The following is a 27,218-nucleotide window of genomic DNA, read 5'->3' on the forward strand; positions in this document are numbered from 1 at the left end:
TTAGCCAGCTAGCTAATGTTAGCGTTATCCACCTAGCTAACATTAGCCACAACAAATTTGAGTTTGTAACATATCATACGTTTGCAAATTCGTAACATATTGTAAATTTTGATAATTCATAACATATTATACAAATTGTAATTTGTAACATATCATACGAAATGGATGATGGACTTCCACAAATTAATATATACCATACAAAACGTAACATGTTATACTAAATGGAGTGTCGCGGATTTACATAAAGAATAATACAAAATTAAAATGTACAAGTAGAGTCAGCTATGAACGTTACAGCAGTAAAATGTATTTCTCAATTACATATAATTTACAAAGTTCAACAATATAGGCCGCCTAATGCGGTGCAACGGTAGCGCCGTTATCTGCTTGATCTCTTGCAGTGCAAACATGCCTGGAAAAGTAGACCCTCAGCAACTATAGGGTTGAATAAATTCGCCATCAAAAGGTTGCAATAGTAAACTCTACATCCAAGTGGAAAACAATTAGTCAGCTAGAAACTCCAGCAAATTTTGCAAGTGCATTAATGTTTATTTGGCTGTAGGCTAATCACCCACCGGTAGGCTATGCACATTTGCAAGCAATGCGTGTGTGGATCTATATGTTTGCTAGCTAGCTAAATTAGCTAGCTAGCTTCACTTACCAGTAGACAGAGCTGGCTTTCGTGGTTATTATCCATAGTTTTCAGCATGCTGCTGGCACTGGTCGTGCTGAGAATTCTGAAATATGGTCAAACTAGCAAGTATTGCACTAGGAAAATATTCTTCATTCAAAGCTCAACCTACCAACATCAAAGCAACTTTGTAACGACAGACTCACATCACCCACCAGTGTTTTCAAATCTGCGCTCCTGTGTATCGTCAGCTGTCGCACAGACAGACGTACTGACAGCCAGGAGCCAATATTATTAACCGCTACGACATGCATTTGTCAGCTAAAATTACACATTTATTATGTATCACTCAACTCTCATTTATGTGTCTCGTTTATGTTGAGAGGGATATAGCTAGATACCCTTCAAATGAGTCGATTCGGCTAATTCAGCCACACCCGTTGCTAACAGGTGTATAAAATCGAGCACACCGCCATGCAATCTCCATAGACAAACATTGACAGTAGAATGGCCCGTACTGAAGAGCAGAGTGACTTTCAACATGGCACCATCATAGGATGCCACCTTTTCAACAAGTCAGTTTGTCAAATTTCTGCCCTGCTAGAGCTGACCCGATCAACTATAAGTGCTGTTATTGTGAAGTGGAAACATCTAGGACTAACAAGGGCTCAGCCACACAAGCTCACAGAACGGGACTGCCGAGTGCTGAAGCGCATAGCTCATAAAAATCGTCTGTCCTCGGTTGCAACACTTACTACCAAGTTCTAAACTGCCTCTGGAAGCAACATCAGCACAAAAACTGTGGGTTGGGAGCTTCATGAAATGGGTTTCCATGGCCAAGCAGCCGCACTCAAGCCTAAGATCACCATGCGCAATGCCAAGCGTTGGCTGGAGTGGTGTAAAGCTCGGCGCCATTGGACTCTGGAGCAGTGGAAATGCGTTCTCTGGAGTGATGAATCACGTTTCACCATCAGGCAGTCAGACAGACAAATCTGGGTTTGGCGGATGCCAGGACAACGCTACCTGCCCCAATGCATAGTGCCAACTGTAAAGTTTGGTGGAGGAGGAATAATGGTCTGGGGCTGTTTTTCGTGGTTCGGGCTAGGCCCCTTAGTTCCAGTTCAGGGAAATCGTAACACTACAGTATACAATTACATTCTAGACGATTCTGTGCTTCCAACTTTGTGGCAACAGTTTGGGGAAGTTTCAGCATGACAATGCCCCCGTGCACAAAGCGAGGTCCATACAGATATGGTTTGTCGAGATCGTGTGGAAGAACTTGACTGGCCTGCACAGAGCCCTGACCTCAACCCCATCGAACACCTTTGGGATGAATTGGAACGCCGACTGCAAGCCAGACCTAATTGCCCAACATCAGTGTCCGACCTCACTAATGCTCTTGTGGCTGAATGGAAGCAAGTCTCCGCAGCAATGTTCCAACATCTAGTGGAAAGCCTTCCCAGAAGAGTGGAGGCTGTTATAGCAGCAAAGGGGGGAGCAACTCCATATTAATGCCCAGGATTTTGGAATGCGATGTTCAACGAGCATGTGTCCACATACCTTTGGCGCTTGCAACGCCAGGGTTGTGGGTTCGATTCCCACGGGGGGCCAGTATGAAAAAATAAATAAAATGTATGCACTCACTAACTGTAAGTCGCTCTGGATAAGAGCGTCTGCTAAAATGTAAATGTAACAAATCTAAATGTAGTGTATGTTGTTGATGTGTTGCTGTACTCCTGGAATGATCAGAGGGACAGATAGTACGTGCGCAAGATAAATTATCAATAGGCGTAATTACCTGGAGAAATCTGACCTGCAATTTGTACTAGGCAAGTCAGTTAAGAACAAATTCTTATTTACAATGATGGCCTACCAAAAGGCAAAAAGCCTCCTGCGGGGACAGGGACTGGGATTAAAAAATATATATATAGGACAAAACACACATCACGACAAGAGAGACACCACAACACTACATAAAGGCTGTACTTATAATTCGTAAAACCTTCATTTGTATCATTTTGAAGTGATCCAAATGGCAAATTAATCTTTCATCTATACATTTTGAGATATGTAAAACCTGAAAAAAGTGAGATTTTATTTGGGAGTCTGGCTTCAAGGCTTGTTACTGTACACAACCTGGCTGAGACACTGGGTACATCCCAAATGGCACCCTATGCCCTGGAAAGTGGACTATAGGCCCTGGTCAAAAGTAGTGCACTATATAGGGAATAGTGTGCCATTTGGGAAGCTGCCTCTCACACTGAGCCTGGAGCCAAAGTTTCAACATACTTTGTTGAACTGGATGTCTGACACAGAGCTCTGTGTTTTGCTTTAGAAATGTGTGAATGACTCATACTAGAAAACTTTGGCATATCAAGACTTGCTGTTAAACATAACATTCATTTGTCTTGACAGTCAACTTATTTTTCTGCTGACGATGGAACTTAGGTCTGAAACACTCTTTTTCCCTCTCCCTCTCTGTCAGCATGTTTGGATGAGTGTGCATAACCTGGGCAATCAATGTTACGTCCCAAATGGCACCCTATTCCCTATATAGTGCACTACTTTTGACCGCTATATAAGGAATAGGGTGCCATTTGGGATGCAAAGAATGCCTCTCAGAGGGTGGTCTGTGTCTGGCACCAAGGTGGAGGAGAACTGGACTATAAGAGGAACATCCATGTAGAGATGACCTTCCTTCATTTTCCAACTGAACCTGAGGTTTGGCGCCAATCTGTATTTTTCTTTCTACATGCTGTCAGATCCAGTTTCATTATGTTGTACCACCTACTTCTCAGCCGTCTCTTTCCTTCATTTAATCTTTAACCTCCAACTACTGTGTTTCCTGTTAAAAGGTCTTTCCATTTCTACTCCATAAAACTCACGCACGCACACTCACACTCACACTCACACTCACAGTCACACTCACCTATTAGGCCAATCTTTTAGTATCAGGATTACTGTAAAAGGGAATTATACCATGGCAACTAACTGTCAATATTTACAATAAATTGTGGCCAGTTCCAGTGGCTCTGCTGTATGTAGATGAAGATAGAGGAGGTGGAGGTCAGAACAATGATGTATTATACACGTAGCACAGTTCTACAGTTCTACGGTTCTACTGCAGAGTTGAAGCACAAATAATTACTTAGGCTACTTTTTTTTATCTTGTAGCATGAAAAGCACAGGTCCTGCAAAAGTCGATTTCCTACCAATGTCTTGTAGCAGAGTATTGCTGTCTAAAGAATAGCATTAAACTGAAAGAAAATAACGATTGATAGGGGGAAGTATTGTGAAAAGTGAAATAGTGAAAAACACAATTCAAGTTATTTCAGCAGCACTGATTATATGGAAGACTTAGGGCATGACCTATAAAGTAAAAAAACAAACATATTAATGCCATGCCTCCTATTGCCAAAACATTCACACACAAAAATCACACCTTGCCACAGTCCAGTAGGCCTATATAAAAGTATAAAACTATCTATACTGAACAAGAATACGCTATATATAAAAGTATGTGGACACCCCTTCAAATGAATGGATTCGGCTATTTCAGCCACACCTGTTGCTGACCGGTGTATAAAATCGAGCACGCAGCCATGCAATCTCCATAGACAAACATTGGCAGTAGAATGGCCTTAGTGAAGAGCTCAGTGACTTTCAACGTGGCACCGTCATAGGATGCCACCTTTCCAACAAGTCAGTTCGTCAAATTTCTGCCCTGCTAGAGCTGCCGTCTAGGAGCAACAACTGCTCAGCTGCGAAGTGGTAGGTCACACAAACTCACAGAACTGGATCGGCAAGTGCTGAAGCGTGTAGTGCTTAGAAATCGTCTGTCCTCGGTTTCAATAATCACTACCGAGTTCTAAACTGCCTCTGGAAGCAACGTCAACACAAGAACTGTTCGTCGGGAGCTTCATGAAATGGTTTTTCATGAGGCCCTAATCTATGGATTTCACGAGTGGGATACAGATATGGATCTGTTGGTCACAGATACCTTAAGAAAAGGTAGAGGAGGGGATCGGAAAAACACAATTTGCCTCATTCAGCGCGACACATCTCCTTCGCATAGAGTTGATCAGGCTGTTGATTGTGGCCTGTGGAATGTTGTCCCACTCCTCTTCAATGGCTGTGCGAAGTTGCTGGATATTAGCGGGAACTGGAACACACTGTCGTACATGTCGATGCAGAGCATCCCAAACATGCTCAATGGGGTGACATGTCTGGTGAATATGCAGGCCATAGAAGAACTGGGACATTTTCAGCTTTCAGGAACTGTGTACAGATCCTTGCGACATGGGGCCGTGCATTATCATGCTGAAACATGAGGTGATGGCGGCGGATGAATGGCATGACAATGGGCCTCAGACTCTCGTCATGGTATCTCTGTGCATTCAAATTGCCATCGATAAAATGCAATTGTGTTCATTGTCAGCAGCATGCCTGCCCATATCATAACCCCAGTGCCACCATGGGGCACTCTGTTCACAACGTTGGCATCAGCAAACCGCTCGCCCACACGATGCCATACACACTGTCTGCCATCTGCCCGGTACAGTTGAAACCGGTATTCATTTGTGGAGAGCACACTTCTCCAGCGTGCCAGTAGCCATCGAAGGTGAGCAATTGCCCACTGAAGTCGGTTACGATGCTGAACTGCAGTCAGGTCAAGACCCTGGTGAGGTTGACGAGCATGCAGATGAGCTTCCCTGAGACGGTTTCTGACAGTTTGTGCAGAAATTCTTCGGTTGTCCAAACCCACAGTTTCATCAGCTGTCCGGGTGGATGGTCTCAGACGATCCCGAAGGTGAAGAAGCTGGATGTGGAGTCCTGGGCTGGCGTGGTTACACGTGGTCTGCAGTTGTGAGGCCAGTTGGACGTACTGCCAAATACTCTAAAACTACGTTGGAGATGGCTTATGGTTGAGAAATTAAGATTACATTCTCTAACAACAGCTCTGGTGGACATTCAGCATGCCAATTGCACGCTCCCTAAAAACTTCAGACATCTGTGGCATTGTGTTGTGTGACAAAACTGCACATTTTAGTGGCCTTTTATTGTCCCCAGCACAAGGTGCACCTGTGTAATGATCATGCTGTTTAATCAGCTTCTTGATATGCCACACCTGTCAGGTGGATGGATTATCTTGGCAAAGGAGACATTCTCACTAACAGGGATGTAAACAAATTTATGCACAACATTTGAGAGAAATAAGCTTTTTGTGCATATGGAACATTTCTGGGATCTTTTATTTCAGCTCATGAAACATGGGACCAACACTTTACATGTTGCTTTTATATTTTTGTTCAGTGTATGTAAAATCCAATAGGTTATCATCTATTGCACCACACATGCATTAGTAGCATGGTCCCTGGAGCTCAGCTGTGCTTCACATATAGCCTCCATCCACCCCTGCTGTTCTGCTATGGTGCCAGCTCGGAGGAAGAAGGTCCGCTTCCTGTCCTTAGGAGTAATAGTCCATTCGAATGATCCGTCTCCTCCTTCAACAACGTCTACCACTGCCCCAACCAGGTTGATGGTCTTCAGAAGCTTCTGGATGAAGGAGAAGTGATGTTGTTTTATTTAGATGGCAGATATGTTGTGCTTCCCAATTGGCACCCTATTCCCTATATATTGTGCATCCCAAATGGCACCATATTCCCTATATTGGCCTGCAGAAAGCCTTTGTTGAACTGAAATGGTACTTCATGCAGGTAAAACCAAGTATATGTTATTTTCCAAATCATGTAAAATGTATCTGATGATTTATGCATGCGTACTTTGAATGGTGCCCTCATTGACCATGTCCCCGCTTATAAATATCTGGGCATCTGGATTGACGAAAAGCTATCTTTAAAAAAGCATGTTGATGAGTTAGTTAAGAAATTAAGAATTAAAATAGGCTTCTTCTATAGGAACAGGTCCTGTCTTTCGTTAAATAGCAGAAAACAAATCATTCAGTCAACATTCATTCCGGTTATTGACTATGGCGATATTGTCTATATGAATGCAGCTGACACTGTATTGAAGCAATTGTTTATCATAGCGCATTGCGCTTTATTACGGGGGATAGGTTCAGTGAACATCATTGCATTTTGTATCAGAAAGTAGGCTAGCTCTCTTTGAAGCCTTGTAGATCGATGCATTGTACTCTTTTTGTCTATAAAGCCCTCTTGCATAAACCTCCGCCATACCTTACCTCATTGTTAACCTTCAGACATATAAGTTATAAGACACGGACTCAGGGATGGATAACCCTGGAGACCCCTTCAATCTCCACCGAGTACATCTGCTTTTTGTTTTTTTGCGCCTCTCATGTTGAATGATCTCCAAAGGTCCTTAAAGTTGGTGGAGTTGGTGCCTCTAGGGCAATTCAGGCGGATGTTAGAGGGCCTTTTCACTGAAGAACGTGTATGTTTCATATGATTGTGTTTTGCTTTTCATGTTTTGTGTTTGCTTTTCATGTATTATGTAATTTATGTGTATATCGATACAGTATGTATAGCGTAATTGATGTGTATATAGATGTGTATAGTGTAATTGTTGTTCATTGATGTGTCCATGCAGGGCTCATCTGCAAAAGAGACCTTGGTCTTAGCATGATTCCCTGGCTAAATAAAGGTTAAATAAAAATGTAATACAAATAAAGTCTACATCCTATGGGCCCTGGTCAAAAGTAGTACACTACAAAGGGAATAGGGTGCAATTTGTAACGCATATACAGTGAGAGAAAAAAGTATTTGATCCCCTGCTGATTTTGTACGTTTTCCCACTGACAAAGACATGATCAGTCTATAATTTTAATGGTAGGTTTATTTGAACAGTGAGATACAGAATAACAACAACAAAATCCAGAAAGATGCATGTCAAAAATGTTATGAATTGATTTGCATATTAATGAGGGAAATAAGTATTTGACACCTCTACAAAACATGACTTAATACTTGGTGGAAAAACCCTTGTTGGCAATCACAGAGGTCAGACGTTTCTTGTAGTTGGCCACCAGGTTTGCACACATCTCAGGAGGGATTTTGTTCCACTTCTCTTTGCAGATCTTCTCCAAGTCATTAAGGTTTCGAGGCTGACGTTTGGCAACTCGAACCTTCAGCTACCTCCACAGATTTTCTATGGGATTAAGGTCTGGAGACTGGCTAGGCCACTCCAGGACCTTAATGTGCTTCTTCATGAGCCAGTCCTTTGTTGCCTTGGCCGTGTGTTTTGGGTCATTGTCATGCTGGAATACCCATCCACAACCCATTTTCAATGCCCTGGCTGAGGGAAGGAAGTTCTCACCCAAGATTTGACGGTACATGGCCCCGTCCATCATCCCTTTGATGCGGTGAAGTTCTCCTGTCTCCTTAGCAGAAAAACACCCCCAAAGCAAAATGTTTCCACCTCCATGTTTGACAGTGGGGATGGTGTTCTTGGGGTCATAGGCAGCATTCCTCCTCTAAACACGGCGAGTTGAGTTGATGCCAAAGAGCTCAATTTTGGTCTCATCTGACCACAACACTTTCGCCCAGTTCTCCTCTGAATCATTCAGATGTTCATTGGCAAACTTCAGACGGCCCTGTATATGTGCTTTCTTGAGCAGGGGGCCCTTGCGGGCGCTGCAGGATTTCAGTCCTTCACGGCGTAGTGTGTTACCAATTGTTTTCTTGGTGACTATGGTCCCAGCTGCCTTGCGATTATTGACAAGGTCCTCCCGTGTAGTTCTGGGCTGATTCCTCACCGTTCTCATGATCATTGCAACTCCACGAGGTGAGATCTTGCATGGAGCCCCAGGCCGAGGGAGATTGACAGGTCTTTCATGTTTCTTCCATTTGCGAATAATCGCACCAACTGTTGTCACCTTCTCACCTAGCTGCTTGGCGATGGTCTTGTAGCCCATTCCAGCCTTGTGGTCTACAATCTTGTCCCTGACATCCTTGGAGAGCTCTTTGGTCTTGGCCATGGTGGAGAGTTTGGAATCTGATTGATTGATTGCTTCTGTGGACAGGTGTCTTTTATACAGGTAACAAACTGAGCACTCCCTTTAAGAGTGTGCTCCTAATCTCAGCTCGTTACCTGTATAAAAGAGACATAGGAGCCAGAAATCTTTCTGATTGAGAGGGGGTCAAATACTTATTTCCCTCATTAAAATGCAAATCAATTTATAACATTTTTGACATGCGTTTTTCTGGATTTTTTTGTTGTTATTCTGTCTCTCACTGTTCAAATAAACCTACCATTAAAATTATAGACTGATCATTTCTTTGTCAGTGGGCAAACGTACAAAATCAGCAGGGGATCAAATACTTTTTTCCCTCACTGTATGAACTAGGCCTATAGGTTGCTGCCTTGTAATAAAATGCCAAAGTAAATGTAATATAGCCTACTGTCTCGACATGCCAAGGATACATGTAGACTAATTAACAATACCCTACTTTTTATTGACTTTGTATTCCTTTAACAGTGTTCAAAACACCCAGCTAAGCGATACCTTGCCACTTTGCTACTGTAGACGTCAGTAAACGGCCTGCTGCTATGGTAACAGGACAACACAGTAGGAAGTAGGGGAACATGTTGCACTGACAGCGCTGAAAGTTACAATGTAACGCTTGGTCGCATAGCTATATTATAGGCTACTTTGTCATAAACATAGGGGCAAAAATGCTGTCTCCTAAAGGACAATTTACTCTTAGCTTGCGTGACATGTTGCATAGGTAACTAACTACCTGTTGCCTTCTTACCTCTTCATTTTCACCATACAACAGTAGACTTTCTTTCAACTGAAACCATGCGCGTCTCCACCGGTGTGTAAAATGAGTGCGCTTGGATAACCATCCTTTCTTATCCTCTTTTATCGCAACGGGGTTTTCATCTGCGCCGTTAGAGGTCGCAGATACTACAGCCATCATAGAGCTTTGAGAATAACTGGGATAAATAGCTGAGAAAATAGCCTATAATTCAAGAGCGTCACACACCCAAAGCCTCGCGGGTAATGTCGTTCTTCTTGTCCATCCGCACCATCAACTGATGGCGCGCGGATCAAAGACTAGAACTTCCAGTACCAGAAAGCCCTGTGCTGTGTTGTTACCGAATGAGTGGGGACGGGAGGGTTAATGCGGCGCTCACTCACTAGTCGGAACTAGTAAACACGGACATTTACGACTTGTAGATATGCACGTTCCGCGTTCAACCAGTTAGGAAGTCGGACATTTCTGAGTTTCCTAGTTCCGACATGTAAATGAACGCGGCATATTACAGTGCGATAATAGGATACTGATGAACTGGTTGCTATCTGGCTACATGAAGAAAGTTTGGAAAGGAAAGTAGTACAGTTGGCAAAATACTCAGGCTTTGCATTCAGGCCAAAATAGTGAGTTTGGAGCCAAATCTAAACACTCACACCCGACCATCGTGATTTCACAGTTCAAGCGTTCGAACTTCTTGGAAGATTAGAATTAACACACACATTTTTCATCTCCAGAGAGTGAAAACCGCCCTTTTCAAAAAGGTAAATGTATTTCAAAGAGTCCTTATCAAAATACACGTCTACAGGCTTTGTGGGGGCATTTATAAGTGTAATAGATCAAGCATAGGCTATGTACAGCTAGTCCTACTACATGTTTGACCTCTCCCACTAAAATGAGAGCACATATCCAGATGTGTCTTGGTTTCAGATGTGTTAGGCAAGTTGAAATTCATTATGCAAAGGCACAACAAGTGATGATAATAATAATACTGTTATTCTATTGTTGTTATTATTAATCCCCGTTAAAGGGTTATATTAAATGATTGTATACAATACAAGCTGTTTTGCAGCCTATTCATTTACAGTAATTGTTGGCAAATCAATCAATAATCTGACTCATTGATCCGACAGGAGTGTTTTCCCCCCTCATAAATGTTCTCCATTACCTACTCTCATCTATAGTTTTTTTTGTTACCAGATGATTTACGGGGAATGAGAAACGTTCTACTACATGGAGTTGCAACTGAGGAGAGCTGCGCTGTGGCTGTTTCTTCTACTCACCATAAGAACTGGCTTTTGCTGCGCTGGGGCTTAACATTCTCCAATGGTTGGGGGCTTTTTGCAGAAGCACTTTGTCATCAGAGTGGTGTAGAGCTGAAAATGGAGGAAGAATCAACAGGTTTTCATTGAAACATTATTTATTGTTATGTACCTCGTGTGAGCTGTCGAAGAGGAATGGGCACAATTTACACTTCAGAGTAATTGTTTATTTTTTATAGAGTTCATGTTCAGTATTACATCAAATATGTCTTATTTGTAAAAGTAGGCTAAACGGTGCTGCTATAATTCGTTTTTTCCCCGAATGATCTATAACTTATTCAACCAACTGGATATTCTAAACAAATAACCAAGATGCTTCAATATACCCGATGTTGTTGAATAGAACTTGAGAGCTGCTATTCGAAATAATACGTTCAATGTCGGTCAACTTTGCCTCTTTACCTCGTCAAGAAGACATAAGACAGCCAATGTCTGCCTGCAGCAGTTATTCCCCTCCACCCTTACCCAGACTGTGCGCCCTCTCTGTGGCTCCGAATCCAGTGGCCCCACCGACTCCTTCGCCATCTCCAAGCCCGCCGGCAACACTCTACAGTCGGCTGTCAAATGGGAGTCTCAGCGCCCGGAGCCCCACCAACTCCGGGTGCTCTTTCCACGGAGTGTCTTTTCTTCTCCAGATCGGACTCACCAGGGAAACGGTGAACCTGGACGCCAGCGATCTGTCCGGGCTATCTGCGGTGAAGGAGCTCGTATGTTCAATAGTGGACCAGAAGGTAAGGTAACACTTTACATCACAGTGCTGTTATTTTTATTTTTATTTATTTTTATTTCACCTTTATTTAACCAGGTAAGCCAGTTGAGAACAAGTTCTCATTTACAACTGCGACCTGGCCAAGATAAAGCAAAGCAGTGCGATAAAAACAACACAGAGTTACATATGGGGTAAACAAAACATAAGTCAAAAATACAACAGAAAATATATATACAGTGTGTGCGAATGTAGTAAGTTATGGAAGGTAAGGCAATAAATAGGCCATAGTGCAAAATAGTTACAATTTCGTATTAACACTGGAATGATAGATGTGCAAAATATGATGTGCAAATAGAGATACTGGGGTGCAAATTAGCAAAATAAATAACAATGTAAATAACAATATGAGGATGAGGTAGTTGGGTGGGCTAATTTCAGAATGGCTGTGTACAGGTTCAGTGATCGGTAAGCTGCTCTGACAACTGATGCTTAAAGTTAGTGAGGGAGATAAGAGTCTCCAGCTTCAGAGATTTTTGCAGTTTGTTCCAGTCATTGGCAGCAGAGAACTGGAAGGAATGGTGGCCAAAGGAGGTGTTGGCTTTGGGGATGACCAGTGAGATATACCTGCTGGAGCACAGACTATGGGTGGGTGTTGCAATGGTGACCAGTGAGCTAAGATAAGACAGGGATTTGCCTAGCAGTGATTTATAGATGACCTGGAGCCAGTGGGTTTGGCGACGAATATGTAGTGAGGGCCAGCCAACAAGAGCGTACAGGCCACAGTGGTGGGTAGTATATGGGGCTTTGGTGACAAAACGGATGGCACTGTGATAGACTACATCCAATTTGCTGAGTAGAGTGTTGGAAGCTATTTTGTAAATGACATCGCCGAAGTCAAGGATCGGTAGGATAGTCAGTTTTACGAGGGCATGTTTGGCAGCATGAGTGAAGGAGGCTTTGTTTGCGAAATAGGAAGCCGATTCTAGATCTAACTTTTGATTGGAGATGCTTAATGTGAGTCTGGAAGGAGAGTTTACAGTCTAACCAGACACCTAGGTATTCGTAGTTGTCCACATACTCTAGGTCAGACCTGCAGAGAGTAGTGATTCTAGTCGGGTGGGCGGGTGCCAGCAGCGTTCGATTGAAGAGCATGCATTTAGTTTTACTAGTGTTTAAGAGCAGTTGGAGGCTACGGAAGGAGTGTTGTATGGCGTTGAAGCTTGTTTGGAGGTTTGTTAACACAGTGTCCAATGAAGGGCCAGATGTATACAAAATGGTGTTGCAGCGGAGAGTGCAGAGCTGGTGGCCGGGGTAGTGGTAGCCAGGTGGAAAGCATGGCCAGCCGTAGCAAAATGCTTGTTGAAATTCTCGATTATTGTAGATTTATCGGTGGTGACAGTGTTTCCTAGCCTCAGTGCAGTGGGCAGTTGGGAGGAGGTGCTCTTATTCTCCATGGACTTTACAGTGTCCCAAAACTTTTTGGAGTTAGTGCTACAGGATGCACATTTCTGTTTGAAAAAGCTAGCCTTTGCTTTCCTAACTGATTGTGTATATTGGTTCCTGACTTCCCTGAAAAGTTGCATATCGTGGGGGCTTTTCGATGCTAATGCAGTACGCCACAGGATGTTTTTGTGCTGGTCAAGGGCAGTCAAGTCTGAGGAGAACCAGGGGCTATATCTGTTCTTAGTTCTGAATTTTTTGAATGGGGCATGCTTATTTAAGATTGAGAGGAAAGCACTTTTAAAGAACAACCAGGCATCCTCTACTGAGGTCAATATCCATCCAGGATACCCGGGCCAGGTCAATTAGAAAGGCCTACTCGCTAAAGTGTTTTAGGGAGCATTTGACAGTGATGAGGGGTGGTCGTTTGACCGCGGACCCATTACGGACGCAGGCAATAAGGCAGTGATCGCTGAGATCCTGGTTGAAGACAGCGGAGGTGTATTTAGAGGGTACATTTGTCAGGATGATATCTATGAGGGTGCCCATGTTTACAGATTTAGGGTTGTACCTGGTAGGTTCGTTGATAATTTGTGTGAGATTGAGGGCATCTAGTTTAGATTGTAGGTTGGCCGGGGTGTTAAGCATATCCCAGTTTAGGTCACCAAGCAGTACGAACTCTGAGGATAGATGGGGGGCACTCAGTTCACATATGGTGTCCAGGGCACAGCTCGGGGCTGAGGGGGGTCTGTAGCAAGCAGCAACAGTGAGAGACTTATTTCTGGAAAGGTGGATTTTTAGAAGTAGAAGCTCAAACTGTTTGGGCACAGACCTGGATAGTATGATAGAGCTCTGCAGGCTATCTCTACAGTAGATTGCAACCCCACCCCCATTGGCAGTTCTATCAAGACAGAAAATGTTGTAGTTGGGGATGGACATTTCTGCATTTTTGGTGGCCTTCCTAAGCCAGGATTCAGACACTGCTAGAACATCAGGGTTGGCGGAGTGTGCTAACGCAGTGAATAACTCAAACTTAGGGAGGAGGCTTCTGATGTTAACATGCAAGAAACCAAGGCTTTTACGGTTACAGAAGTCAACAAATGATAACGCCTGGGGAGTAGGAGTGATACTGGGGGCTACAGGGCCTGGGTTAACCTCTACATCACCAGAGGAACAGATTAGGAGTAGAATAAGGATACAGCTAAAGGCTTTAAGAACTGGTCTTCTGGTGCGTTGGGTACAGAGAAAAAAAGGGGCAGATTTCCCGGGCGTTGTAGAATAGATTCAGGGCATTATGTACAGACAAGGATATGGAAGGATATGAGTACAGTGGATGGAAACCTAAGCGTTGGGTAACGATGAAAGAGATAGCATCACTGGAGGCACCAATTGAGTCGGTTTCCGCGTGTATGGGGGGTGGGACAAAGGAGCTATCTAAGGCAGGTTGAGCTGGACTGGGGGCTCTACAGTGAAATAGTACAATAAGAAATAACCGAAACAGCAATAAGCAAGGCATATTGACATGGGAGAGAGGCATAAAGCAATCACAGGTGTTATTCGAGAGAGCTAAGACAACAGCTGGTAATAGCGACAGAGTTTGGGCTGAGGCTAAACATAAACAGGATGCGGTACCGTGTAAAGGAACAGTCCAGCAGGCATTAGCTGTGTAGCTGAGTGATTATAAGGTCCAGTGAACAGCAATAGGTAAGTCCGGGAGCAGTTCGTAGGCTGCTACAGCACAGGCGAGCAGGAGGCACGGCTGTTGATTGCGTGTGCTAGCGGGCCGGGGCTAGCAGATGGATCTTTGTGGTCGTCGCAACGGGAAGCCTGTTGAAACCACATCAGACGATTACGTCGTCAGATCAGTCGTGATGGATCGGCGGGGCTCCGTGTCGACACTAGGAGGTCCCGTCCGGTTGACAGAGAGGTAGATAGCTGGGAGATGGGCCTGGCTCGAGGCTAGCTCAAGGCTAACTGGTTATTACTGTGTAACTACAATGTAATTACAGTGCAACAAATATTATAATTATTAGTTATGACAATATACTTGCAGCAGTAACCCTAACCTTTGCCCAGGCCCTAACCCTAACCCTAAAGACAAATAATTTATTGGCCATATAGTCCTCATGATGGGCATGCATGGAGACATCAGATCTTATCAACACCTGAACAAAAACTATACACTAAATCATTTTACAGTTGTCTGTGACTTGCTATATTCATCATATTGTATTGGGATTCATTTAATATGACACACAATCTCCGTTAGTGGTCTGTATAGCAAATTGTAATACACTTTATTTATTTGTAGGATACATTCTTTAGGCTGTTACAGATGACATATTTTAAACATCACATTTTAAAGATCTTGTTGGTTTCTAAGAGTTTGAAAACTCAAATTTGGACAGTTTTTTGTAGTTATTAATATTAAACCATGAAGTGAGGCGTTATATTGTCAAGTGGGCATCAGTGTGAGAAAACCCCCAAAAGGTTGCATTTGAGAGAAATCAAATCAAAACAGGGCAGATATATAGTTGTAGTTTTCACAGGTGTAATAATCTGTTTAGGTTTCTGCTTATGAATGTTACACCTGTTTTTTGCCCACAATAGATGCCCCAGTGGTTGTTTAGCTGAGAGGTGACCGTTTCTCCATCCTACTTTGCAAAACATTGAAATACTGTGGTAGGCTGGAAATCACAGAAAACATGTTTCCCAGAGTAGACTACATTACTCAACAACATATTCACTTGCTCTTGTAAGCTATATGGCTTTATCACATATACCACTCCCAGTTTCTCTTTGTATGACAAATACACAGAGCAATGTATAACATGTTTTTTCTTGTATGGTTATTGAGTAAAGGTAGAAAAAATACATTTTGTTATGATGATGGGTGACTGACGCAACAGCAATGGCACAATATAGATGCATGTTTTTACTGTCCGTGTTAGATTTTTCCAAAGAAAAGGGGTGTAACATTCTGTATGCTATGTGTGAATCATAGTGCAACATCAGCTCTTTTCTATTTTGTATTCCTCAATTTAAACATATGGAGCCTATTGCAACGAACATTGGCCAGCGTACTAACTCAAGGTCATCTCTGGTTAAAAAACATAAATACGCGCAAAAATCAGCCGCACAGCTGATCTCAATTGCAACCATCACTAGCCACTGATTTACCGCTCCTTAAAGCGTATGTTGAGGTTATCTGTTATTCCTGATTGCTGCCAAAAATGTTCAAGAATATTCCGCTCTCTGGTGGGTATTATCAATTGAACAAATTGATCCTGCTTTTAGGACGAATGATCTATTTGACAATTGTTATTTATTTATTTTTATTTAACCTTTATTTAACTAGGCACCCGACACCTTGTATGAATTGAAAATGAATCTTGGTCTAACCCAGGGGTGTCAAACGTCCGGCCTGCGGGCTGGATCAGGCCCGCAAACGGGTTTAATCCGGCCCGCGAGATGATTTTGAAAAAAAAATATAAAAAAAATATTTAAAAAAAATTGTAAAGTATAAAAATGCGCTGCAATTTTTCAATAAAATAAACTGCTGTTCCAATTGCGTCCACTGGATGGCGCAATAGCAATTGTGTTAAGCAAGCAAACTGTTTATACCGGGGCAGAGCAAGTAGGTCAAGGACGTGCAGCCAATGAGCTACTTTGTTTTGCCCGCGATATTTATTACGGCTTCTACTTTTAACATTATGTGCTTTGGCACCCTCATTGCCTCAATATGTCTCTGTCAAAAAAGAGAAAAGTGGACGCAGAGTGCAGAGTGTTCCAAGAAAAATGGTCATCCTATTTTTTCACGGAATTGAATGGGAAAGCTGTATGTTTGGTGTGTTCAGAGCATGTTGCAGTGCTGAAAGAATATAAACTTCGTCGCCACTATGTGAGTCTTCATGCCGACAAATATGACAACTTTCAAGGACAGCGGAGATGAGAGAAGGTGAATGAACTGTTGGCGGGTCTGAAGAAACAGCAGTCTGTGTTTACTCACAGCCGAGACATCAGTGACGCTGCAGTGAAAGCTAGCTACCTCATTGCTAATGAAATCGCAGTGGCTTCAAAACCATTTAGTGAGGGTGAATTTGTAAAAACATGCATGATGAAGGCAGCGGAGATTGTGTGCCCTGAAAAGCGGCAGGCTTTTGCAAATATCAGCCTGACAAGAAACACAGTTGCAGACAGGATTTCCGATCTTTCAGTGGATTTGGACAGCCAGTTGAAGCAAAAAGTAAAGTCATTTATTGCGTTTTCGGTTGCAATTGATGAAAGCACGGACATTACAGATGTTGCACAACTGGCCATTTTCATCCGCGGAGTTGATGACACATTGACCGTCACCGAGGAGTTCGTGGAGTTGGTGCCGGTGACAGATACAACGACAGCAGCTGATATTTTTACCGCACTCGTCGGGCGCGCTGGACAGGGTCGGAGTGGACTGGTCCCGCGCTGTCAGCCTGGCTACAGATGGTGCGCCCTCAATGATCAGGAAAAAAGCAGGCGTTGTGACAAAGTTCAGAGAGAAAGTGCAATCTGCAAATGGAGGACGTGATTTTTTGACTTTTCACTGTATTTTGCACCAGGAGGCTTTGTGTTGCAAGTCATTAAAGATGGATAACGTCATGAAGGTGGTCATCCAAACTGTTAATTTCATCCGATCCAGAAGCCTGAATCACCGTCAGTTTGACAGCCTTCTCAGAGAGAAAGACCACATCTATGGCCTGCCATACCACACTGAGGTAAGATGGTTAAGCCGAGGTGCTGTGCTGAGGCGTTTCTTTGATTTACGAGAAGAAATTGAACAGTTCATGGAAGAAAAGGGCAAACCAGTGTTAGAATTTCATTCCGCAGAATGGATGCAGGACCTTGCATTTATGGTGGATGTTACAGAGCACCTGAATAACTTGAACAAACAGCTGCAAGGGCGCAACAAAGTTGTCACGCAGTATTATGACAGCATACGTTCTTTCAAGTTGAAGCTGTCATTGTGGGAGACGCAACTTGCCGGTGGTGATGCAGCTCACTTCCCCTGTCTGAAAAAATGTGTGCGCGACCCAACATGTGGCAGACATGAAGCGGTTCAAAGATAAAATAACGGGACTGTTACGGGAGTTTGAGCAACGCTTTCAGATTTATGTTTATATGTTTTTATGTTGATGTGCTATTGTATTTAATTGATTTTATTTTATTTGTATATTTAACCTATTCTTGACTCTGTGGTTCTTGCACTTGTTTGGGGAACAGGATTTCATTATTTCTATCTACATTTCTGCCTGAGAAATGACACCCTGATATAGTTCTGTGATCTGTGATATACTTCTGTGAATCACTGAGGCATTGTGTGTTTGTGTGTTCTTTGTCCTCAGAACTTTCAAATAACTTGAGGTGTTTTATGATTAATAGTGATGTTGTGCTTTTGGACACTGTCCTCAGGCTCCAGCTTTATGTTTATATGTTTTTATGTTGATGTGCTATTGTTTTTAATTGATTTTATTTTATTTGTATATTTAACCTATTCTTGACTCTGTGGTTCTTGCACTTGTTTGGGGAACAGGATTTCATTATTTTTATCTACATTTCTGCCTGACAAATGACACCCTGATATAGTTCTGTGATCTGTGAAACAGTTCTGTTAATCACTGAGGCATTGTGTGTTTGTGTGTTCTTTTTCTTTAGAATTTTCAAATAAACTTGACGTGTTTTATGATTAATAGTGATGTTGTGCTTGTACTATTTTGGACACACTGTCCTCAGGCTCCAGCTTTATGTTGTATGTTGATCGTATTAAAACAAAGAAAACAATCTGAAGTTGTTGTTTTTAAGTTATATATACCATGATTTTTCCGGTCCGGCCCACTTGGGAATAGATTTTCCTCCATGTGGCCCCTGAGCTAAAATGAGTTTGACACCCCTGGTCTAACCTATTGTTATTATAATTTATGTAATCCATTAATTACAACTTGTCTTTAAAAAGAAAGTTGGCGTGGCCTCCCGAGTGGCGCAGCGGTCTAAGGCACTGTATCGCAGTGCTTGAGGCGTCAATACAGACCTGGGTTTGATCCCGGGCTGTGTCACAGCTGGCTGTGACCGGGAGACCCATGAGGTGGTGAACAATTGTCCGGGTTAGGGGAGGGTTTGGCCGGCCGGGATGTCCTTGTCCCGTTGTGCTTTTGCAACTCCTTGTGGCGGGCTGGGCGGATGCAAGCTGATTTCGGTTGTACAGTGTTTCCTCTGACATATTGGTGCGGCTGGCTTCCGGGTTAAGCGAGCCGTGTGTCAAGAAGCAGTGCGGCTTGACAGGGTCGTGTTTCGGAGGATGCATGGCTCTTGACCTTCGCCTCTCCTGAGTCCGTACGGGAGTTGCAGCGATGGGACAAGACTGTAACTACCAATTGGGGAGAAAAAGGGGTAAAAGTACAGAAAGAAAAAAAAACAATGTTGGCTTTAAAAAGTATGGTAATTTCTTATCAAGATCGGGTGAAATATCCCTGGACTGCAGTGGAGGCTCCTCAGAGGAGGAAGGGGAGAACCATCCTCCTCAGTGAATTTCATAAAATTAAAAATAGTGAAAATTAAAAAAGTTATCCCTTTTAGATAAACTATACTACATATATTCATATGTCACCAAATAATTGATTAAAACACAATGACGGTCTACAGTAGCCTCAGCAGCACTCTGTAGGGTAGCACCATGGTGTAGCCGGAGGACAGCTAACTTCTGTCCTCCTCTGGGTACATTGACTTCAATACAAAACCTAGGAGGCTCATGGTTCTCAACCCCTTCCATAGACTTTCACAGTAATTATGACAACTTCCGGAGCACATCCTCCAACCTATCAGTGTTCTTGCAGCATGAACTGACATGTTGTCCACCCAATCAAAAGATTAGAGAATCAATCTAGTACTGAAAGTATAAGCTACAGCTAGCTAGTACTGCAGCGCATTAAATGTGGTAAGTAGTTGACTCAAAGAGAGAGAAAGACAGTAGTTGACCAGTTTTTAACAAATTAATTTCTTCCAAAATTAAGGAGAAGCAAGAGAGAGAGAGAGCGAGAAGTAGCTATATTTGGTTGTATTTTTTAAAACTTTCACTTTCACTTAGCTGACAATGCAGCTAGCTAGTTTAGCCTACTCAAACACCAGGCTCAAACAGAGAGGTATGCTATGTTAGCTAGCTGGCTATGGCTATCCAACACTGGATCTCTTCCAAGTCAAGGTAAGGTTTTGTGCCACCGGGGCCCGCCGGTGTAACTGCTAAACTGCTTTCTGACTGTACACTGTACTACATGATTGTAGCGGGTTTACTAATGCGTTACTTTAAGTAGCTAGGTAGACTATGAAGTGACAACGATGTAGGCTGTGTGTAGCGGTTAGCAGTCATGATATGAAGGTTTGGCTTGGAAAGGTTTTTTCACCTGGTCACAGACAGCTGATGTGTTGTGCACTGAAGTCCACAAGCGAAGGGAAAAAGTTAGAGGAGGAGAGCGCGTAGATAGTTGTGAGAAGGAATAATATATACAGTGGGGAAAAAAAGTATTTAGTCAGCCACCAATTGTGCAAGTTCTCCCACTTAATAAGATGAGAGAGGCCGGTACACGTCAACTATGACAGACAAATTGAGAGAAAAAAAATCCAGAAAATCACATTGTAGGATTTTTTATGAATTTATTTGCAAATTATGGTGGAAAATAAGTATTTGGTCACCTACAAACAAGCAAGATTTCTGGCTCTCACAGACCTGTAACTTCTTCTTTAAGAGGCTCCTCTGTCCTCCACTCGTTACCTGTATTAATGGCACCTGTTTGAACTTGTTATCAGTATAAAAGACACCTGTCCACAACCTCAAACAGTCACACTCCAAACTCCACTATGGCCAAGACCAAAGAGCTGTCAAAGGACACCAGAAACCAAATTGTAGACCTGCACCAGGCTGGGAAGACTGAATCTGCAATAGGTAAGCAGCTTGGTTTGAAGAAATCAACTGTGGGAGCAATTATTAGGAAATGGAAGACATACAAGACCACTGATAATCTCCCTCGATCTGGGGCTCCACGCAAGATCTCACCCCGTGGGGGTCAAAATGATCACAAGAACGGTGAGCAAAAATTCCAGAACCACACGGGGGGACCTAGTGAATGACCTGCAGAGAGCTGGGACCAAAGTAACAAAGCCTACCATCAGTAACACACTACGCCGCCAGGGACTCAAATCCTGCAGTGCCAGACGTGTCCCCCTGCTTAAGCCAGTACATGTCCAGGCCCGTCTGAAGTTTGCTAGAGTGCATTTGGATGATCCAGAAGAGGATTGGGAGAATGTCATATGGTCAGATGAAACCAAAATATAACTTTTTGGTAAAAACTCAACTCGTCGTGTTTGGAGGACAAAGAATGCTGAGTTGCATCCAAAGAACACCATACCTACTGTGAAGCATGGGGGTGGAAACATCATGCTTTGGGGCTGTTTTTCTGCAAAGGGACCAGGACGACTGATCCATGTAAAGGAAAGAATGAATGGGGCCATGTATCGTGAGATTTTGAGTGAAAACCTCCTTCCATCAGCAAGGGCATTGAAGATGAAACGTGGCTGGGTCTTTCAGCATGACAATGATCCCAAACACACCGCCCGGGCAACGAAGGAGTGGCTTCGTAAGAAGCATTTCAAGGTCCTGGAGTGGCCTAGCCAGTCTCCAGATCTCAACCCCATAGAAAATCTTTGGAGGGAGTTGAAAGTCCGTGTTGCCCAGCGACAGCCCCAAAACATCACTGCTCTAGAGGAGATCTGCATGGAGGAATGGGCCAAAATACCAGCAACAGTGTGTGAAAACCTTGTGAAGACTTACAGAAAACGTTTGACCTGTGTCATTGCCAACAAAGGGTATATAACAAAGCATTGAGAAACTTTTGTTATTGACCAAATACTTATTTTCCACCATAATTTGCAAATAAATTCATTAAAAATCCTACAATGTGATTTTCTGGAATTTTTTTCTCATTTTGTCTGTCATAGTTGACGTGTACCTATGATGAAAATTACAGGCCTCTCTCATCTCTTTAAGTGGGAGAACTTGCACAATTGGTGGCTGACTAAATACTTTTTTTCCCCACTGTACACAACGATCAAAGTGATCATGCTGTTTTTATGTGGCTGCTATGAAAGTGAACTGTGTTTGCGTGTGATCAGGGGTGTATTCATTCCGCCGATTCTGTTGAAAAACACTTCTTAAACGGAAGCAAACAGAACGAAATGGGGATAAAAATACCTGAATTTGTCCAATAGAAACTCACATTTGAAATTGTTGGACTAATGATTACACCCTAGATCAGCCAGATGCAGGCAAGAGTGTACAAGGCAGTATTGCATGTGTCACTGTCTGTCACCTTGATTACTCAAAATTCTCTCGAACCTGTGCACCTACGTTGTAAACTTTCATTCATAGGCTAGGTTGTAGCAACCTCATGATGGGTATAGGGACAATTTTAGTATCATGTTGTAGCCTAAACCTATCGATGTTACATTGAGCTGGGTGATTGGAATATGAATGACAGTCATCTAATAAATATATGCTGTAATTATCATCCTCCCTCATCTTAAACGACACCGACCGCCACTGCTGGACTGTCCTAACTGGAAATGTGTATTAAATCAATTCAATCGCGATGAGTTAGGCCCATATCATATTTTTTATCAAATCAAAATGTTGTCTAATAAAGTTATTTAAAATATATTAAAAACTTTTGAATGAAATATAGGCCTACTAATTCTATATTTTTATACTCTAATAAGTATTTTAAAATTCATCAGCCTTACGGTTTCCGATACTCCTGATATGTTGATATTTAATTGGGGGCGAGAATGTACGCAGCTGTCTAGTACCATAATCACTTGACACGGTAACAGCGAAAGATCAACTAATCTGCTGGTTTCAATCAAGTTTGTTTTAACACGCAGGTGCATGTCATCTCCCGTTAGTAGAATTTTAAGAAATTCAGCAGTTCTGCCTATTCGTTGCAATCGACCCATCTTGTTTAACCACATAGTTATGGTGAAAGCATGGACGAGGCTGCTTGCTTGACCTTCAATCTTGCACTAAGCAATATCCTTAGCCTTCTCTGGAAGCCATGAGTGTATCCAGTATCCACTATTCATACTATATAGGTAAACAACAAAACTACATGTACATCACATTGCTGATGGTGGTTCATACCATAAAGAGATGTTGACAGGCTTTCCTACCACCTCACTTTCAAAAACTGTCCCAAATCGCACCCTATTCTCTACATAGTGCACTACTTTTGACCAGAAGTAGTGCACTATATAGGGAATAGGATGCCATTTGGGACGTTTCCCCCGGTGTGGGAGTATTGAAGCTCCGGGCCCATATTTACAGTATGTTGGACCATGTAATATTTGTTCTCCTGTAGGAGGGGAACAGGAACAGTCCCCGGGGTGTCCAGGAAGACAGTGGGGAAGTTCCCCTCCCCTGCAGGCCGCCATACTGTCCCGGGCCGCACCAGCCTGCCCGGCTCGGCTCCGTAGTCAGCCCCACCCTCCCTGTCCTGTCACAGACCACGGCTGCAGGCTGCTGTAGGCTGTAGGCCGCAGACAAAGAGGTGCTAGTAAGTGTAAAAATAAAAAAGGAGATTGGGGTTCCGATATGTGGTGTGTATATTCTAGCTGGAAGAAACAGAGAGTTGAGGCTAAAACTGTTAAGTTAGTTGATGCAATATAAACTGCATGGTAAAATAGCATTAAATAGAGCAAACCATTCAGACCGAGGGAAAACAATCTGTTTACAGCGTTTACCACTGATGTTGTTTTTCATTAATGTATTGCACATGTAGTCTTTGGGAAATTTCTCGCTTCCTTCCAGGAAGCGCATTAAAGCAAAGGAGCTGAATTGCAGATTGCTGACGTATTCCTTAATGTCCAACCAAATGCACTTTGTTCTAATAAAGGGATCTATCTGTATTGCAAACTCTTAACCCAGTGTTGGAACTACAGAACTAGAATGAACTAGAACTAGAAGGTTTTATTCTATCACATCATTCTATGTTTCTATGGTTGGAACACTCCAGCTGATGAAGTTTCACAGAGATCATCATCATCATCATCAGTTCTGAAAATCACTGGGCGATGGCTACTGAGATACAGTAGGACTCCTTACCATTGTAATAATATTGGTCACCACCCAGCTAGCACATAGCGTTCTAAGAATCATATGTTTCTTAGAGCTTGGTCAGAGCATGGTTGTCCTGTGGTTATTTTGCATACAACCTTTCCACAACTTTCTGGAAATGGTGCAGGATAGTTGCTTGGCTTCGGAACATTCTCAGCACATTTAAGGCACTTGACCAAAAAACTTTACTTTCTTTGTATTTCATTACTTTATCAGAACGTTTCCTAAAAGTTCAAACATGGTTAGATTTAATTTTAATTTTGGTAATGTTCTATGAACGTTCTTTAACTGGTTTGACATTGGGAATATTCTCAAATAGTTCAAAGAAAGTTAAGAAACAATGTTCTTCTGTGGGAATTTCAGTATTTCAGCATAACGTTCCCTACAGGTTTCCTCATGGTTCTATTTAAAGTCATGTTCTCAAATTAATCCAAGAAAGTTGGGAGAAACAACGTTCTGCTGTGGGAATTTCAGGACTTCAGCATAAGGTTTTCTGCAGGTTTCCTCATGGTTCCATTTAAAGTCATGTTCTCAGAACCTTAAGAAAACTTTCCATGAAAACCACAAGAAAACATTAGTAACGCTCAAAGAATGTTCTAAGAATGTTATTTAAAAACGTATACATTCCGTTCTCAGCGTCAACAAAACTCTCTCTATCCTCTATCTTGTTAAGAGTGTTCAGTTGTGTTGGCCGCACCCACTAATTGGCCACACCTGATCTTAATGAGTGATTGTTCCCTTTGAAATGGGGTTTGTTTGAATAGACTAAAATTAACAGCATTGTATGAGTTAAAAAAACAAGGCATGCTAGCTCCATCCTGATGGCACAGTGGACTAATTCCATAGATAGACAACAGAAGATCGTGGGTTCAAATCTCACCGATGTCATGCCACAATAAAAATGTATATGTTTGCATGATTAATGCCTAAGCATATTAATTTCCATGTGTCCTATCTGTGCTTGCAGTTCAAAATAGTTAAGCTAGCAGTCTTATTGAAACATTCAGTTAAAGTTTTAAGGAAGTTATTCAAAAACCTTCAAATAACCAATCATTTCCATTCTCAGAACGTTAATAAAATCTCCCAAGAAAACAATCAGGGAACCATAGTAAAACGTTCTCAGAACCTCCTTGCAAATTAACCTCCATTCAAATGAACAGGCAAAATGTTCACTTCCATTCTCAGAACATTTTTAAAAAGTTCAGTTTAAAAAATTTAATCCATCACCTTTCACCGCAGAAGTGCGACATCGGCGGATGCAGTGGATTGAGACACATCCAATGCAAAACAGATATCTCTAGCTTAAATTGACACATTTTTATGGGGATTTTTGTATTATGCTAATTTGATTTCCGTGGGGGCGTCGAGTCTAGGGGGTAGGTTAAGCAACTTCATTATTCCGCCATTGTTTATATGGCCATTATTCGACTACACACATTGTGTGACATGAATGACATACAGTGAGGGAAAAAAGTATTTGATCCCCTGCTGATTTCGTACGTTTGCTCACTGACAAAGAAATGATCCGTCTATAATTTTAATGGTAAGTTTATTTGAACAGTGAGAGACAGAATAACAACAACAAAAAATCCAGAAAAACGCATGTCAAAAATGTTATAAATTGATTTGCATTTCAATGAGGGAAATAAGTATTTGACTCCCTCTCAATCAGAAAGATTTTTGACTCCCAGGTGTCTTTTATACAGGTAACGAGCTGAGATTAGGAGCACACTTTTAAAGGGAGTGCTCCTAATCTCAGTTTGTTACCTGTATAAAAGACACCTGTCCACAGAAGCAATCAATCAATCAGATTCCATAGTCTCCACCATGGCCAAGACCAAAGAGCTCTCCAAGGATGTCAGGGACAAGATTGTAGACCTACACAAGGCTGGAATGGGCTACAAGACCATCGCCAAGCAGCTAGGTGAGAAGGTGACAACATTTGGTGCGATTATTCGCAAATGGAAGGAACACAAAAGAACTGTCAATCTCCCTCGGCCTGGGGCTCCATGCAAGAGCTCACCTCGTAGGGTTGCAATGATCATGAGAACGGTGAGGAATCAGCCCAGAACTACACGGGAGGACCTTGTCAATGATCTCAAGGCAGCTGGGACCATAGTCACCAAGAAAACAATTGGTAACACACTACGCCGTGAAGGACTGAAATCCTGCAGCGCCCACAAGGTCCCCCTGCTCAAGAAAGCACATATACAGGGCCGTCTGAAGTTTGCCAATGAACATCTGAATGATTCAGAGGAGAACTGGGTGAAAGTGTTGTGGTCAGATGAGACCAAAATGGAGCTCTTTGGCATCAACTCAACTCGCCGTGTTTGGAGGAGGAGGAATGCTGCCTATGACCCCAAGAACACCATCCCCACCATCAAACATGGAGGTGGAAACATTATGCTTTGGGGGTGTTTTTCTGCTAAGGGGACAGGACAACTTCACCGCATCAAAGGGACGATGGACGGGGCCATGAACCGTCAAATCTTGGGTGAGAACCTCCTTCCCTCAGCCAGGGCATTGAAAATGGGTCATGGATGGGTATTCCAGCATGACAATGACCCAAAACACACGGCCAAGGCAACAAAGGAGTGGCTCAAGAAGAAGCACATTAAGGTCCTGGAGTGGCCTAGCCAGTCTCCAGACCTTAATCCCATAGAAAATCTGTGGAGGGAGCTAAAGGTTAGAGTTGCCAAACGTCAGGCTCGAAACCTTAATAACTTGGAGAAGATCTGCAAAGAGGAGTGGGACAAAATCCCTCCTGAGATGTGTGCTAACCTTGCGGCCAACTACAAGAAACGTCTGACCTCTGTGATTGCCAACAAGGGTTTTGCCACCAAGTACTAAGTCATGTTTTGCAGAGGGGTCAAATACTTATTTCCCTCATTAAAATGCAAATCCATTTATAACATTTTTGACATGCGTTTTTCTGTATTTTGTTGTTGTTATTCTGTTCAAATAAACCTACCATTAAAATTATAGACTGATCGTGTCTTTGTCAGTGGGAAAACGTACAAAATCAGCAGGGGATCAAATACTTTTTTCCCTCACTGTAGAACTATGCTGATGGTGAGTGACAGTGACCACCCACCCCTCCCCCAGTACTGCATGTTGATCCGTGCCATGTTGGTGGAGTGTGTTTCCTGCTCTAAAGTGCCAAAGGCCAACAATTAGTTTCAGCCAG

General features: G+C 42.6%; 1 protein-coding gene across 1 annotated transcript in view; it reads left to right on the forward strand.

The window, feature by feature from the left end:
• The first annotated feature begins 10,657 nt into the window (after positions 1-10,657).
• The window catches only part of LOC121552961 (serine/threonine-protein kinase D3), a 75,244-nt gene continuing 58,683 nt past the window's right edge, over positions 10,658-27,218 (forward strand). The window contains exon 1 of the mRNA XM_041866079.1: positions 10,658-11,422. Coding sequence (XP_041722013.1) covers positions 11,069-11,422 — 354 coding nt within the window. The 5' untranslated portion in view covers positions 10,658-11,068. The remainder of the gene's footprint in view (positions 11,423-27,218) is intronic.

This window comes from Coregonus clupeaformis, chromosome 36, assembly GCF_020615455.1.
Source record: "Coregonus clupeaformis isolate EN_2021a chromosome 36, ASM2061545v1, whole genome shotgun sequence".
Lineage (NCBI taxonomy): Eukaryota > Metazoa > Chordata > Actinopteri > Salmoniformes > Salmonidae > Coregonus > Coregonus clupeaformis.